The sequence below is a fragment of the Peromyscus maniculatus genome, chromosome 9 (genome assembly GCF_049852395.1).
Source record: "Peromyscus maniculatus bairdii isolate BWxNUB_F1_BW_parent chromosome 9, HU_Pman_BW_mat_3.1, whole genome shotgun sequence".
Taxonomy (NCBI): domain Eukaryota; kingdom Metazoa; phylum Chordata; class Mammalia; order Rodentia; family Cricetidae; genus Peromyscus; species Peromyscus maniculatus.
The window spans coordinates 824,298-840,848 of NC_134860.1; the positions used below are offsets into that span (position 1 = coordinate 824,298).

At 45.2% G+C, this 16,551-nt stretch overlaps 1 protein-coding gene across 2 annotated transcripts in view; it reads left to right on the top strand.

The window, feature by feature from the left end:
• Window positions 1-16,551, top strand: part of Il17rd (interleukin 17 receptor D) — a 63,738-nt gene that overhangs the window by 40,284 nt on the left and 6,903 nt on the right. For both annotated transcript variants that reach the window (XM_006981473.3, XM_016000045.3), the window contains exons 3-9: window positions 4,880-5,005; window positions 9,404-9,522; window positions 10,021-10,141; window positions 14,858-14,902; window positions 14,994-15,145; window positions 15,697-15,762; window positions 16,204-16,258. In XM_006981473.3, the coding sequence (XP_006981535.1) occupies window positions 4,880-5,005; window positions 9,404-9,522; window positions 10,021-10,141; window positions 14,858-14,902; window positions 14,994-15,145; window positions 15,697-15,762; window positions 16,204-16,258 (684 nt within the window). The remainder of the gene's footprint in view (window positions 1-4,879; window positions 5,006-9,403; window positions 9,523-10,020; window positions 10,142-14,857; window positions 14,903-14,993; window positions 15,146-15,696; window positions 15,763-16,203; window positions 16,259-16,551) is intronic.

Here is a 16,551-nt window from a genome sequence, read left to right on the forward strand (position 1 = left end):
AGTGAATTTACCCAAGTGTAGACCTCGAGGCAAGGATGGAGACTGGGCAGCCTGTCTGATCTGAAGGGGCCACCAGCTTCCCAATTCCAGCTTATTGTGGTCTTATGGAATTCCCACTGGGTGTAGCCAGATGTGGTTTCTAAGAATAGCCAGAATTTCTAAGAATAAACACTCCACCCCTGTAAAATATTTTCAGTATTGGCCTTTATTTAAGACACCCCTACCCCCAATACTGAGTGGGCCAAGCGGATCTGTGTCTCAGGGTGGCCCAGGAATCTCTAGTTGGCCATCTCTGACTTGAGCCTCATGGGATACTACGTTCAGTTCCCCATCTGTCCATGTGAAGTGAAACAAGTGACTTACCATCTCCACGTTCAATTGTCTCTCTCCTCAGCATCAGTTTGAGACTTAACCGAGGTAGTACTTACATCATCTCCCTTGGTGGAAGGTGTGTTGACCTTCCCTGACTGAATTGTTGTCTAAGGTCAAGATGACTTTTCTTCTGATTAGACATTTATAACCCATTATAGAAGAACATTTATAACCCATTATAGACAGTGGTCTTCCTTCCTAAGAAGGTTAGATGGAGCGATGAGCTTTTTCACCACACACGCGCTAATTTAGATATAAACATGCTAACGGGCTGTGACTCCTGGTGGTTGGCTCTTGATTTCTCATCTCTTGGAGAAGGTTATGAATCCAGAGGCTTAGGTCATTTGAAGGCCTCTGGGATAATCAATGGAATAATTCTCTGTACTCTGACCGAGCTAGGGTTTTTGAGGTCAGGAATACAGTGTGACAATTTTAAGACAGGCATATCTGTTTCAAATTTACATCCACAGATGCTGGCTTGAGTATTTCAAGTTACCCAGAAAGGCTTACACATGACAAACAGGCGCTTCTTGTCAGTGGTGTGTGCATGTTTTGGGTAAATGCCATGATGGTAATGAAAGATTTGCAAGCCTGTGATACTTGATTCAGCTAAGTGCAGATGGTTGCTCTTTGAGTTAGAAAGTTGGTTTCTAATCTTTGATCTTGACCCTGGTGGATCCTGTATTAGAATCAAGGGCTCATTTACAAACAAACATTTGTCTGTGATTTAATATGGATTTTTATGGCAAAAATTCTATGCCTGTAAAACTTTAAAATATCTTATGGTTATCTTTTTGTTTTTGCTTTTTTGTGCTTTTGAGACAGGGTCTCATGTAGCCGAGGCTGACCTTGAACTCTTGATTTTCCTGCTTCAGCCTCCAGAGTGCTGGGCTTATAAGCATTTGCTACAATGCCCTGATTTGTTGGATTAAATTTTTGCCTGCCTGCCTGTCTCCTAGGCATTACTTTCTTCTTAATTCTTCATCATTTAATTATAATTTAATTCACAGTTTATACTGGCTCCCAAAATATTTGAAGCTCAGTTAATTTTTTAGCAAAATGTCATTTAGGCAGAAAGTCTTATTGTAATTGTACTCCAAAACTTTAGACCAAACTTCTTAGTTAGGGTTTCTATTGCTGTGAAGAGACACCATGGCAACTCTTATAAAGGGAAACATTTAATTGGGCTGGCTTACAGTTTCAGAGGTTTATATCATCATGGCAGGAAGCCTGGCAGCCTGGTGCTGGAGAAGGAGCTGACAGTTCTACATCCTGACCTGAAGGCGGTAGGAGTCTGTGTGCCACACTGGCATGGCCTGAGCATATGAGACCTCAAAGCCACCTCCACAGTGACACTTCCTCCAACAGGGCCACACCTCCTAATAGTGCCACTCCCTATGGGCCAAGCTTTCTAACACATGGGTCTCTGGGGGCCATTCCTATTCAAACCACCACACCAGCTAATAATTGGATGTAGGACCTATTTTAAAAAACTGTATCCTGTGTTTTCCATCAAAAAAGATACTTAATCTCTTCTATAATGATGAACTTATCACTCAGTCGACTAATGACTAGTTCTGTTTAAAACAGTTAAAAAATTCTGGGCGGTGGTGATGCACATCTTTAATCCTAGCACTTGGGAGGCAGAGGCAAGTAGATCTCTGTCAGTTTGAAGCCAGCTGGGTCTACAGAACAAGTTCCAGGACAGCCAGGACTGTTATACATAGAAACCCTGTCTTTTAATTTTTAAAAAAAAAAAAGAGTTAAGAACCAGTTACCAAGCTTTCAACAAAATTACTAAAATAAAAAATCTTATTTTTTTCCAAGTGTCACTTGTTATAATAAAGAAAGAAAATGTTTTGCCATTAAGTCATAGCTGAATTTCACAAGTCTCTCAGCTTCTTTTGACCCTGCATTACGTTTTAGTACATTTTCTTAATTCTTAGACTTTCTACTTGCATACTTATATTTATAAAAACCCTTATTGTCAATTTTGGCATTAGGAATGAGGAAAGATAAAACCCCAATAGCTAGCTATTGTTCATGCATCTTTCCAGGCCACAGTAAGCATGTTTCTTTTATATTACAGACCTCAGTAAGCAGGTTTCTTTTATATTACAGACCTTAGTAAATGAAGATACTGGGATTTTACAACTGTGATAAGATCTTGCCTTTTTTTTTTTTTTTTTTTTTTTTAATACTTAAGATTTTTGCAGGCTGAATACTTTGAACTCAGAGCTTATGCCAATAGGAAGAGCAGCTAGAGCTGAGGGGACCACCCCCCCCCCCACGTTCCCCCGAGGCTGCTTGTCATCATTCTGCCCCTGGACAGGTCAGTGGTGGGTTCCAAGCCACCTAGCTGATCTCCCAGCCCCCATTTTTCTAATTTGTGCAATCCGGGTGTTGAACTCGTTGTGTGTGTGTGTGTGTGTGTCCCCCCCCCCCCCCCCCCCCCCCCCCGCCATTCTATTCTATAGTTCCCTTCTGTACTCAGTGAGCATACCTTATTTTAAGAGTGTGGTTTTTTTCTCTTTTCCCCATTTTCATGTGTGTGAACCTGTATACATGGTTGCATGTGTGTGGGCCCACATGTGTGGAAATGCATTTGCATGTGGTTGGGTGTGCACCCGGAGACTGGAAGTTGATGTCAGCATCCTCCTAGCTGACCCTTCCCCCGTATTCACTGAAAGCAGGATCTCTCAGTCAAACCCAGAGCTTGCTGCTGTGGTCAGTCTCAGTAGCCTGCTTGATCTGGGGGGCCCCTGTCTCCAGTCCCCAAGGCTGTGGAGTCCCCATGCCCATAACAGTTTTACAGGTTCTGGGTATCTGAAGGTCCTGTCCAGGTACTTGTAAGGCCGGCAGTTTAACCACTAAGCCACCCCTCTCGCCCAAGAGTCATGTTTTAGTACAAGTAGAATTTAGTATTATTACTAACACCCTTTCGAGTAATATTGAGATACAAATGTAACTTTTTGCAGCACTTGAAGTTTAAGAAGGGGATGTTGCCCGATGTGGTCAGGCAAGAAAGCAACACACAGACATTGTGGAGGCTAGAGTTTTAAAAGCAGGGTGTGTAGCTAGTGTGTGATTGTATTCAGTAAGAAAAAGGAGATGATGTGGAAAGGCTTGGGAGGCACCCCTTGGAATCCTCACTGCATTTGACCTGTGTGTGGGGAGAACGTGGATGACTTTTGTGTTGTTCTTATATCCCTTTGTGTTTTCAAATGCCTCCGGCCAATGTTTTTAGTTATAAAAATGAGAAATGAGCCGGGCGGTGGTGGCTCACGCCTTTAATCCCAGCACTCGGGAGGCAGAGCCAGGTGGATCTCTGTGAGTTCGAGGCCAGCCTGGGCTACCAAGTGAGTTCCAGGAAAGGCGCAAAGCTACACAGAGAAACCCTGTCTTGAAAAATCAAAAAAAAAAAAAAAAAATGAGAAATGAGCACAGCTTACAAGGGGGAAAAATGCAACAGACTAAGTTTCTTAGAAATACCCCAGAGTCTTCTACCCCAGGGAAATGCTCCTTGCTTCACTGGGGTGCCGGGCAGATGATGTGAAGGCCCTTTGCCATAGGTACAGGAGAGGCAATCTGAGCTGAATCACGAGAAAGAAAGGGAGACAAAGCCATGTGAACATCGTGAGTTCATATCTGCTGGGGGGAAGCCCGTAAACAGGTCTCTCAGCAAGGGCATCATCTACCATACGTGGTGTGTGGTAATTCTCTGAAGTTCCCGCGTGATGCGGGCTCAAAGCTTAGGGTAGCTTTTGCAGGTGTGTGCAGCAGTGTTACAGCTGTTCCCTCAGTGATGGCTGCATTGACACCATCAGACAAAAATCAAAGAAGGCTGCTGTTGTTTTCTCTTTGAGCTATTGATTTGGGGGTTTGGAGGTTTAGTAGGGGTTGTGAGTATCTCTGAGGAAATTGTTTTGTCTTGCTAGCTGGCATCCTTACCACCCAAACATTGTGCCTTGTGTTATAGACCCTGAGCTATTTAACAGTTTGCTTGGGAAATGACTCCCCTGTGGATTCACACCCACATGTTAGTTCCTTTTCCCTGGTGACCTTGCCCTCTTGGTCTCTTCTAAAAATAAACACACTCCAAAGTATTTAACAGGGTTTTCTTTCACACCACTCCTTAATGCTGGAAACTGGTAGAATTGATGTTAAGTACTTAGTGATTTCAGCAGAATGCCCTAGGAGTAAGAGAGGAGTAGGAAAAAAACCAAAGGTAATGACCGACACAAACATCCACACTGTGTCCAATAGTCCTAGCAACGGCCAGGAGTTCAATTCCGGAGAGTGGGCGGGCTTTTGTTGCTGCAGGTACATCCCTCTGTAACATATTTCCTAAGCCATACGCAACTCTGGTGTCTTATTTGAGCTTTTGAGGACATTCTTCATAAGAGTGGATTTGGCTCCCCTAGACATACTCTGCATAGTCTGGTAAGAGGGGATGGAAGACAAAGGTTAAGAACTTAAAAGTGTTCTCCTTTTCCCACCTCTCTAGACTGTACGACCTACTTGAATCCAGTTGGGAAGCACATGATTGCCGATGCCCAGAACATCACAATCAGCCAGTATGCTTGCCATGACCAAGTGGCGGTCACCATTCTTTGGTCCCCAGGGGCCCTTGGTAAGTGGTAACACTCATGTCCTCTGTGGGGAATGGACAGTGCCAGCCTGATTGCCAGCCTGAGTGGCGATGTGTGGCGGCCTCTGGGTAAGCGGGTGTCGATGACAGCGAGGCTGAGAGGCGATCATGTGGACACTGGGGCACTTTGTGCTCTGTTGTCTCCTGGCCAGGCACACACACAGCTCGGAGCAGTGTCCCGTGGCCTGTTTTGTTTCCTTGTTTTAGAGAATCGTGGGTTTGAGAAGATACCGTATCGGAGATGTTTTTCCTTTTAGACAGGGCTTTACCCTGTAGCTCAGACTGAGTGCTTTTGCCTTAGTCAGAGGGAGGTGGTGATGCCGGAAGTCCCCGTGGCCTGTCCAAGGGCATGTGGCTTCAGCCTCCACCAGCAGTGGTCTCTGTGTCACAAATGACGTGTGGGCCCACCTTCGGCACATTTTGTGATTTTTTTTTTTAACCACCCCCAGGAGAATCCCTGTTTTCATAAGAAAGCATGAAATCAGTGAATTTTAAAGGTGGAGACCAAGTTGAGATTTTTTTTTTTTTTGTTTTTTGTTTTTGTTTTTGTTTTTCGAGACAGGGTTTCTCTGTGTAGCTTTGCGCCTTTCCTGGAGCTCACTTGGTAGCCCAGGCTGGCCTCGAACTCACAGAGATCCGCCTGCCTCCGCCTCCCGAGTGCTGAGATTAAAGGCATGCGCCACCAACGCCCGGCTGAGATTTTTTTTTTTAAAGACCTTTAAGGCCAACAAAACTCAGAGTGAAATAAAGAACTAGAAAGCAAGCAAGCCCACCTTCTCTGGCTGACTTGATTGGCTGAGACTGTCTTCTTGAATGAATTGATACCTATGAGAGGGCGGTGCAGTCAAGCCAGGATAACCTAAGATGATGATGATGATTCTTCTTCTTCTTCTTCTTCTTCTTCTTCTTCTTCTTCTTCTTCTTCTTCTTCTTCTTCTTCTTCTTCTTCTTCTTCTTCTTCTTTTCTTCTTCTTGTTTTTTGAGACAGGGTTTCTCTGTGTAGCTTTGGTGCCTGTCCTGGAACTCACTCTGTAGACCAGGCTGGCCTCGAACTCACAAGAGATCCATTTGGCTCTGCCTCCCGAGTGCTGGGATTAAAGGCGTGTGCCACCGCCACCCTGCTTCTAAGATTCTTTCTTTCTTTTTTATATTGATTTATTTATTATGTATACAATGTTCTGCATGCATATATGCCTGCATGCCAGAAGAGGACACCAGATCTCATTATAGTTGGTTGTGAGCCACCATGTGGTTGCTGGGAATTGAACTCAGGACGTCTAGAAGAACAGCTCGTACTCTTAACCTCTGAGCCATCTCCCTTAACCTACGATTCTTTGAACCCATTCAAGTAAATTTGATTAGCAAAATTTCTTTCTGTTTATTTGATTTTTATTGTTTGAGACAAGTGATTAGTTGTGGCTGGACTTAAACCCACTTTGTCATCCAGGATGTCATCCAGAATAGCCTCCAAACCCTGATCTTCCTGCCTCCACAGGTCTCCACTTCAAAAGTGCTGGGAGGAAAAATGTGTCCCAGCATATTCAGCAGCTCCCTCTTGTCTTTTGAGACATGACCTGGCTATGTGGCCAGCGCTGGCCTTCCGCTTGCCATCTCTCCTGCCGGAGCCTCCCAAAGCCTGGGGTCCTCTGTCTGTACTGCCATGCTTGGTTGCGATTGGCCCTTCACAGGAGGCATTTAGACTGGTAGAGCCCTAGTTTTCCCGAGTGCCAAGACGGGGTGGAGATTGCCTTGTGGTTGGTGGCCAGAGAACGTTGTCGGACACCAACTGCGACTGTCAGAACCTCCATCCCAGCCCTGCACTGGCCCTCTGACTTGGCACTGGTCGTGGACATTTTTTTCAGCACTTGCCCAGGGAGAAGTAAAATAAAGCCTAGTTTTCTTTCCTTAAAAAAAATGATTTATTTTTTATTTTATGTGTGTTGATATTTTGCCTACATATATATCTGTGTGAAGGAATCAGATCCCCTGGAACTGGGCTTACAGATAGCTGTGAGCTGCCATGTGGGTGCTGGGGATTGAACCTGGATCCTCTGGAAGAGCAGCCAGTGCTCCTAACCACTGAGCCATCTCTCCAGCCCCTAGCCTAGATTTCTTAATCTGAACAAGAATAAATCTCAGAACTACAGTATAGTAGTGAGAGAAAGGGGAGGGAAGACGGAGGTGTTGGGCCAACTTGCCTGTCCACAGAAATACTTCTGCGTCTAGACCTTACGTGTTTTCCAAACGTCATTTTCTCTTAACATTTAAAGATTGAAAATATCCTCTGGATAAAAGAAGTGGTCATTCCCTTGAAGGCTTAAATGGCTAAGCCTTGATCAGACCAACTGCAGGCAACCTCTGTAGGAAGAGCGTAAGGTGTGGGCTAGTGGGGGAAGAGGGACAATGATTTACGGTGGGCTGGGAGGTGGAGTGGGCAGGTTCCATCAAGTCGGTTCCTCGGAAGTCAGGAAAGCACATAGATTAAGGGCTGTGGCTGAGAGCTCAACACTTCCTGGCTCGATCCTTTGTTTACCATGTGATCCCAGGGTCCAGTCAGTTTCTCTAAACCTCTCCTCAGTCAGCTGCAAATGGGATTAATGGTACCCGCCTCCCATGCTTGTTAGAGTCCTTCATCAACATGAGAGGGAGAGAACAAGTGTGCTTCTCCAGGGGAGGTCTCTGTCAGGGGGCACACAGCGCCTGTGATCTCACACAGCCTCACAGTGTTAACGGGCTCAGGATAGATGTGTATTAGGAATTACATTTGCTGCCTCAGTCTCCCCTCAGCCCATATTTGGTATTATGATTTTCAGCCTGGCTTTTGAGAAACAAGGCCCAGGTCTATCTATCGATGCTGCGTACCTGAGCTGATCCATTTTTAAGTAATTGTAAGAGGCTTGCTTTTAATCCTGAGTCACCTCCCTTTTGTTAACAATCTTTCTAGAGGGGGCTGGAGAGATGGCTCAGAGGTTAAGAGCACTGACTGCTCTTCCAGAGGTCCTGAGTTCAATTCCCAGCAACCACATGGTGGCTCACAACCATCTGTAATAAGATCTGGCCCCCTCTTCTGGCCTGCAGTCACATATGCTGTATACATAATAAATAAATAAATCTTTTTTAAAAAAACAATCTTTCTAGAAACATTGCATGAATCAAATCTTAGTTTTTAGGTAGTAAAGATTTGTTCAAACATCATTTCTTTTTCAGTCCCAAAAGGCAATCTCCCGTGAGGTCTAAATAGTTGGTCCTGCAGAGATGTTGTATCATGTCATTGTGTCTGAATCTGTTTGTGGATCCACTGACTATCACCCCACAGGAAGCTTTGTGATTAACAAAACGCCATGCACCATAGAACTCCCAGCTTCTACAATATGAGGCTCTAATTTGGCTTTTCTGCCTGAACCACCATGAAATATGTGCTCTTCATCAAATAATTATAGAATTGGAGGAGCTATTCAAAGGAGAAAAAGATTTCTGTGACCTTTGCCATCAATAATTTCCCCACCTGGTTAATTGCATCCTGTGTAATTACTTCTGCCCTGGGAGGGGAAGGGTTGAAAATGTCTCCTTGTCTGGTGTTCAGAAGGAATGTGAAATCGATATCTCGACAATCAAGGCCAGCTTTGGGGATCTCCAGCTGCACTTGGGCCACGCCAGTCTCCATGGGATACAGAGCCCCAGTGCTGGCTCCTGTGGCCATCAGAGCTTAATCCTCCTGAAAGCATCTAGTCAGATGTGCAGTGGGAGGAAGCTCAGGTGGGGAGGCTGGGCCGCTGCCTTTCAGTGGCACTGTGGGCGTCTTGGGGCCCTGAGCACTGAATTCGGAGCACACACTGGGCAGCCCTCGGGTGGGTGTCTGCATTTCAGGCATGATTAGAGGAAGACCAGCATTCCCCTAAAATATTTAATCCCAAGCCCAGGAGCCCTCTTGGGTGCAGACATACACTTCGTTGGGAATTTTGTTAAATTCCCAGTGGAACACATCAGGAAAGTATATAGCTAAAACTTCAGGTTAAAAACAAAGTTTGGGGGCATTCACCGGGAATTACTGTCAGCTCAGTGTGCCTGAAATTATACATTCCACTATAGACATTGTGATCAGTTTAGACTTGAGCCTAAACATTGAATCCAAGTGTCACACAAGCAACAGATGTTGGTCCCAGTGGCCGAGTGGGCTAGAGAACGTATTAGGTACAGCAATCACTCACCCTGTCCCGGAGGAGGGAATGAAGGATGTGCGTTCTGTTCTGTAGACTCGCTGGCAGAGGAGGATGTCCTTTAGCTTTGGTGTAGAGCTGGAGAGGCTGCCACCTTGGAGGAGGGAAAGGGTGTTCCGAAGTAAGTAGGTCTGCCTTTCCTAAAAGCCTCTGCTTTGCTTAGGCATTGAATTCCTGAAAGGATTTCGAGTAATACTGGAGGAGCTGAAGTCAGAGGGAAGGCAGTGCCAACAACTGATTCTAAAGGACCCGAAACAGCTCAACAGTAGCTTCCAAAGAACGGTAAGTCACCCTCGGGGAACGTGCCCCTGAAGACACCATTGTTCTGGGGGTCTGAATGGTCTATTGAAAGTCTGAAATTGGAGAAGGTGGGGGCGGCTGTGGGGTCCACAGCCCAGCCAAGGTGGGCGAGAATGGGAGGCAGCAGCCACCGAGCCTGCCACACTCCCAGGAAAGCTCTTCAGCAGGGCTCTTCAGCTGTGGTAAACACACCTCTCTGCTTACACAGAAGCAGCATCTATCCCAGGCGTCTGTGGGCTCGCCCTTTGCTCCCTCCAGCTCAGAGACTCAGTACTGAGGTGCCACGCTTTCTTGTCTAAGAACAGACAGCACTGTCCATCTTTAGCATCGGGGACCCAAACCCAACCTCAGTTCCTCAAGCAGACCTGACTTTCTGCTCGCCTGGGATCTGCTCACCCTGGAATTGTGTCTTTTGTAGGTAGGGGTGGGGGCGGAGGTGGACAATTCCTCCACAATACGTGTGTCTTTGTTCCCTTTTAGGGAATGGAATCTCAGCCTTTCCTGAATATGAAATTTGAAACGGATTACTTTGTAAAGATTGTCCCCTTCCCTTCCATTAAAAATGAAAGCAATTACCATCCTTTCTTCTTCAGAACCCGGGGTGAGTATTGTCTTTCCTGCCTGGCTCCCAAAGGAGTCATTTCTACTTCCATTGATTTCTCCACAGACGTATTTACAAATGCACCAGATACTGATGTGAAGTAAGTAGGGTGAGAAGCAAATTTACATTTAAAAAAAGAAAAACGGGACAAGGTTTCTCTACAGTCTAGGCTGCCCTGGAATTCAAAGGTAGCCCATGTCAGAAGAAACATCATGTCAGTCTTCCTGCCTCAGCCTCATGAATGCTAGGATTACAGGCATGAGCCACTATACCAGCTCAGAAATGCATTTTCAAAAATAAAAGCTAAGGGCTGGCGAGTTGACTCAGTACTAAGTACAGGCTCTTCTTCCAGAGGATCTGGGTTTGATTCCCAGCACCTGCTTTGGCAGCTCACAACCATCTATAATTCTAGTTCCAGAGATCCAGTGCCCTCTTCTGACCTTGGTGGACACCAGGCACAGACATACATGCAGGCAAAACACCCATACACATAAAATAATAAAAAGGAAATCAATAAGTAACAGTTAGCAGGCTGCATCTGTGGTGGAGTGCTTACCTAGCATGTGCTGGGTTAGCAGTTATTTGCTGGACATGGTAGTATAGTCACAGGTTTTCATTGGGACCACAATCAGATCTGTTCTGTCATCCACTTTTTAAATAACCACACAGAGACTTAATAGTCATTATAAATGCTCAGCCAACAGCTTAGGCTTGTTACTAGCCAACTCTTTTTTCCCCCTGGAGCTGAGGACCGAACCCAGGGTCTTGTGCTTGCTAGACAAGCACTCTACCACTGAGCTAAATCCCCAACCCCACTAGCCAACTCTTAAAACTTAAATTAACCCATTTCTATTAATCTACATCCTACCATGTGGCATAAACCTCTCTTTTATCTTACACCTTTTGTTTCCTCTCTCCGTGTCTGGCTGATGACTCCTCTGACTCTGCCTTTCTTCTTCCCAGTGTCCTTAGTCTGGTTTTCCCACCTAACCTTATCCTGTCCAGCTATTGGCCAGTCAGCTTCTTTATTAAACCAATCACAGTGACACATATTTGCACAATGTAAAGGAATATCCCACATGGCAGCACATGCCTATAATCTCAGCACTCAGGAGGGAGAAACAGGGAGATCACTGCAAATCTGAGGACAGATTTGCTAATGCAGACCGGGCTGCATTAGCAAGATCCTAGCCTAATACAAAGAAAACACACCAACCAAAACATTAGGCCAGCCCAACTAGAGATACCTCTCTCTACCTAGTTTTAGATCAGGCATGAATGGTTTATTTCCATATTGTTTCTCATTTGTTTCTTTACTTATTAATGTAAGACAAGGTCTTACTCTGGAGACCTGATTCTAGAACCTAGTTATATAGTTAAGGCTGGCCTCAAACTACAACAGTCCTGCCCTGCCTCCCAAGTGGGGTTACAAACATATGCTGCCATGCCAGATGTCAGCTGATATTTTAAAACATTTATTATTATTATTATTATTATTATTATTATTATTATTATTTTGGTTTTTCGAGACAGGGTCTCTCTGTGTAGCTTTGTGCCTTTTCCTAGAACTCACTTGGTAGCCCAGGCTGGCCTCGAACTCACAGAGATCCGCCTGGCTCTGCCTCCCAAGTGCTGGGATTAAAGGCAAACATTTATTATTATTAATTAATCATTGTTTTTGTTTTGTTTTGTTTTTGAAACAGGGTTTCTTTGTGTAGCTCTGGCTATCTTAGAACTCACTCTGTAGACCAGGCTGCTCTTGAATTCACAGGGACTTGCCTTTGCCTCCCAAGTACTAGGATTAAAGGCATGCACCACCATGCTATATATTTTGTGTGCATATGTATGGGGGGGGTTCCACAGTGTGTGTGTGTGTGTGTGTGTGTGTGTGTGTGTGTGTGTGTGTGTAGGTATGTATAGGCACCATGGTGTGGTGTAGAGGTCAGAGGAGAATTTGAAGGAATTGGTCTTTTCCTTTTACCATTTGGGTCCTGGGGATCAAACTCAGGTCATCAGGCTTGGTGGCAGATGCCTCTATTTGCCAAGCTGTCTCACCGGCCCAACATTTGTCTTTTGATGACACTGTGATCACCATGAACACATCCATGTATAAAAGCAATGTGATACTTGTTGGCAGGTGTGATTTTGTAATTTGCTTGTAGGGTACTTGCCTAGCTTGTACAAGGCCCTCTGATCTCTAGCATTAAAGGAAAAAAAAAAAGGGTTGAGAGGTGACTTAAAAACAAACAAAAACACAGCCTAGGAATAAAAGGTATAAGTTGATTTTTGAAGTAAAGGGTAAAAAGATAAAATGTTGTAACATCATGAGGGTGGTCAGGATGAGGGTAAAAGCAGTATCTCAGGCTGGCAAGGTGGCACAGGGATCCACTTGCCAGCAAGCCTGACCACTTGAGTTCAGTTCACAGGATCCACATGAGAAAAGAGAGAACCAACTCGGTAAGACGAATGATGTAACACAAATTGCTAAACAGTCTTATTAATAAAAAACCCAGAGCCAGATATTGGGCTGAAAGCTGAAAGATCAGAAGGATAGAACAAGCCACAGCTGCAAGTTCTTACTGCTAGGAAATCCTCAGCCCAGGAGAGAGCTGCTTCCTCTATACTCAGCCTATATACCTTTCTGTGCCCTGCCATCTCATTTCCTCTCTCCACCCAGCTACATCACTTCCTCTTTCTGCCCAGGTCTGTCTGTCTGTCCAGACCTCCAGATCCCTATGGTTAACTAGTGTTGGGATTAAAGGCATGTGCCACCACACCTGGCTATGTTCCCAGTGTGGCCCTGAACTCACAGATCTGGATGGATCTCTGCCTTCCGAATGCTAAGATTAAAGGCGTGTGCTACCACTGCCTGACCTCTATGTTTAATATAGTGGCTGACATTTTCCTCTGATACCCAGATAAGCTTTATTGGGGATAATACATAATAAGTAAAGTAAAATATCACCACACAACTCTCCAAAGTTGTCCCCTGATGTTCTGACCTCTACATGTGGGCTGTGGCATGCATATGCCCCACATATAAAATAAACAAATGTAATTTGAAAAATCCACACCTAAGACCACTTTTTTCTAGAAAATTTTACTAAATTAACACTAAAGTTTATCCAGTCTCTATTCTAAATGCTTTCTAAATATTAGTGCAGCCCACCTCTGTAATACTCCCTCCATGAAAACCCCCTCCCCCCATACACTCAGTAGGTGTGCATTCACACACAGAGAGGCCAGGGGCTTGGCTGAGAAGCGCAGTTCTGAAGCCCACACTGCCGGCTGCCAACCGTGCTGGCTTTCCATTTATTCCTTATGTGGCTTCTCGTTCATCTCCCCAAATGGCAGCTTTGAAATTTGGTGGCTAGTCACCATGAGACCTTCAGTGGCTTCCTCCTGCCTCCTGATCAGACTTCTCACCTAGGTCTTGGGTGGCCAGCTCTCTGTCCAGGTTGGCCTGCCCTTTCCTTGTGACTGGTCTTGTTGTATTCCTCATCTGTGAGATGTTTGGTCTCAGCCCTAGCCTGTATCCGTGTTCCCTTCTGTCAAATTCTTTTGTTTGGTTGGTTTTGGTTTTTTGATACAGGGTTTCTCTATAGCTTTGGCTGTCCTGGAACTCACTCTGTAGACCAGACTGGCTTTAAACTCATAGAGATCCACCTGCCTCTGCCTCCTGAGTGCTGGGATCAAAGATGTATACTGTCACCACCACTACCCTTCGAAGTTGTGGGGTTTTTTTTTTTTATTTTTTTATTTTGTTCTTTGTTTTTATTTTGTGTGCACTGGAGTTTTGCCAGTGTGTATGTCTGTGTGAGGATGTTAGATTTCTTGTAATGGGTTGCAGACAGTTGTGAGCTGCCATGTGGTTATTGGGAATTGAACCTGAGTCCTCTGGAAGAATAGTCAGTGCTCTTAACCACTGAGGCATCCCTCCAGCCCTTTGTCAATTTCTTAATGAGGTTGTTTTCTATGCTGCCAACTTATTTTGTATTTCCTATTCTTCTAATTAAAATGATATTCGCTGGGCAGTGGTGGCACACACCTTTAATCCCAGTACTCAGGAGGCAGAGGCAGGTGGATCTTTGTGAGTTCGAGGCCAGCCTGGTCTATACAGAGTGAGATCCAGGAAAGGCGCAAAGCTACACAGAGAAGCCCTGTCTTGAAAAAAAAAAAAAAGATATTCATTAGGTCAAGACCATGTGCAGGTCACATCTGTTGTTACTTTCTACATAATGATCGGATAGAAGACTCAAAGAATGTGTTTATGAGAAATCATGTCTAAAAATTAGAATGCATGTGAAGGTTGAAATGACATCTCCGTGGTTACCAGACCCACTCAAGAGCCCTCTTGTGTGTAGACATCCCCACAGTAGGGCATCCTGAGCGACAGAAGTGTGAAGAGCTCCACTGCCTTTGGAGCCTTGAAGCTCTGCAGAATTGGACAAGCTTTAAAATCCTTGGTGGCTTTACACCACTTCCACTAGGTGGCGTGAAATGTTCTGCATTAATGTTTGTATGTTTTCCCCTTTAAATTTGTTTTAAGATACAACATAATTGTAACAAAAGTCGTTGTTGAATTGATGTAACCTGTACCTTTTCCAGCACACCAAGCCCAGTATATATTTTGTTCAGTTGTTATAGAAGGAAAACATCAAACTGTCCTGAAACTAAAAATAGCCATCTTTTTTTTTTTTTTTTTTAACATAATAGCCTGCGACCTGTTGTTACAACCAGACAACATGGCCTGTAAGCCCTGTAAGTAGAGCTGTCTGTTAAGTCTCAAAGCGTTACCCCATATGGTGCTGGGGCAGCCTTTGGGTGCTTACTGGGTCCTCCCTCCTCACAGTCTGGAAGCCTCGGAATCTGACTATCACCCAGCACGGTTCAGACGTACAAGTGTCCTTTGACCACGCGCCACATAACTTTGGCTTCCGTGGCTTCTATCTTCACTATAAGCTCAAGCATGAAGGCCCCTTCAGGCGGAGGACGTGCAAGCAGGTGAGCGAGCGACTGTGTGTGTAAGGAACACACATGTTTCAAAGTGCTATTGGGTGGCTGAGGTAAGTGTTAAGCTCCTGTGGTCAGTGGGTGTTTAGGAATGCTCACCACTGGGTCTGTCTCCAGCCTACTTACCATTGCTCTTAGTTATCCCCACTTTGGATGTTTTGGGGTGACACAGAACCAAGGCATCCAAATTTCTAGTTTGTATTGTGTTTTAAGCATCTGCCAGGTGCTGTGTGGCAATCCCAGAGCTTTCTGCTCGTCAAATCCTGACTGCTCATCATACAGCCGCTTCTGTTCATCCTTTGTAGGTGGAAAATCTGGGGCTCAAGGAGGTCACTTGACTTGCTGGAGGTCAATAGCTAAGAAGTAGAAAACACAGATCTTGAGCCAAGTCACTAGCAGATCAATGGCCCTTGTTTGTTGTGTTTTTCGTTTTTAAACTAAGTGTGCTCAAAACCAGTGGCAAGTTTCCTTCAGCTTCAGGAAGAAGAGGACTGAGGCCTTTTCTAAGATGGGCATTTGAATTTCTCTTTACTTCTTTGTAGGACCAGAACACAGAGACAAGCAGCTGCCTCCTCCAAAATGTTTCTCCAGGGGGTTATGTCATGGAGGTACGTACAGTCATTGAATGCCCTGTTGTTATGTCCACAGGGAGCAGTTCCCATAGGATTTTGAGTCTTTCAATTGTTTGTTTTAAGACTTGAGTCCCATGTAGCTCAGCTAGTCTCAAACTCCCTTTAGAGCTGAGGATGACTTTGAATAACTAACTTCTCCCGTTTCTTCCTCCTGGGATAATGGACGCTCATACTAGGTTCCTGACTTTTATGCAGGCCCTGGGGTCAGGTCTTCATAGCTTGCACGATAAATACTTTTATCCACTGAGGCAGCTCCGCAGCGCCTTCTTTTTTAAAACGGTTGACTTAAAAAGTGTTAAACCGCCGCCATTATTCTCCCGCTGTGTTCCCATCGCCAGTGAGGCGAAGCAGCGGAGTCACCGGTTCACCGCATCCCCGTAGAAACTCTGCGGTGACATTGCACTCTCTGTTCCGCAGCTGGTGGACGACAACAACACAACCAGGAAAGTGGTGCAGTACGCCGTGAGGCCAGGTATGGCGCCGGCGCCGCGTGCTCCGCCTTGGGTCTGCTGTCCCTCTCTAGAGCAGGCTCCTGGTATTTCCTGTCCTCTCTACTGTCTTGGTTTACAAGACAACACCGCCGCGTCTTCTCTCTCAAATGATTGCTCACCGAGTGAGTGAGTTCCCTTCCACATTCATGTTGGCGCCTTGAAGATCAAAGCGGGCCTGGCTTCTGCCGAGCCTAGGCGATTGTCCTCGGAAGAAAAGTCGTAGGAAGGAGGGCAAAGTTCTCACTCCCGGGTATTTACTGTCCTAGCGGATTCA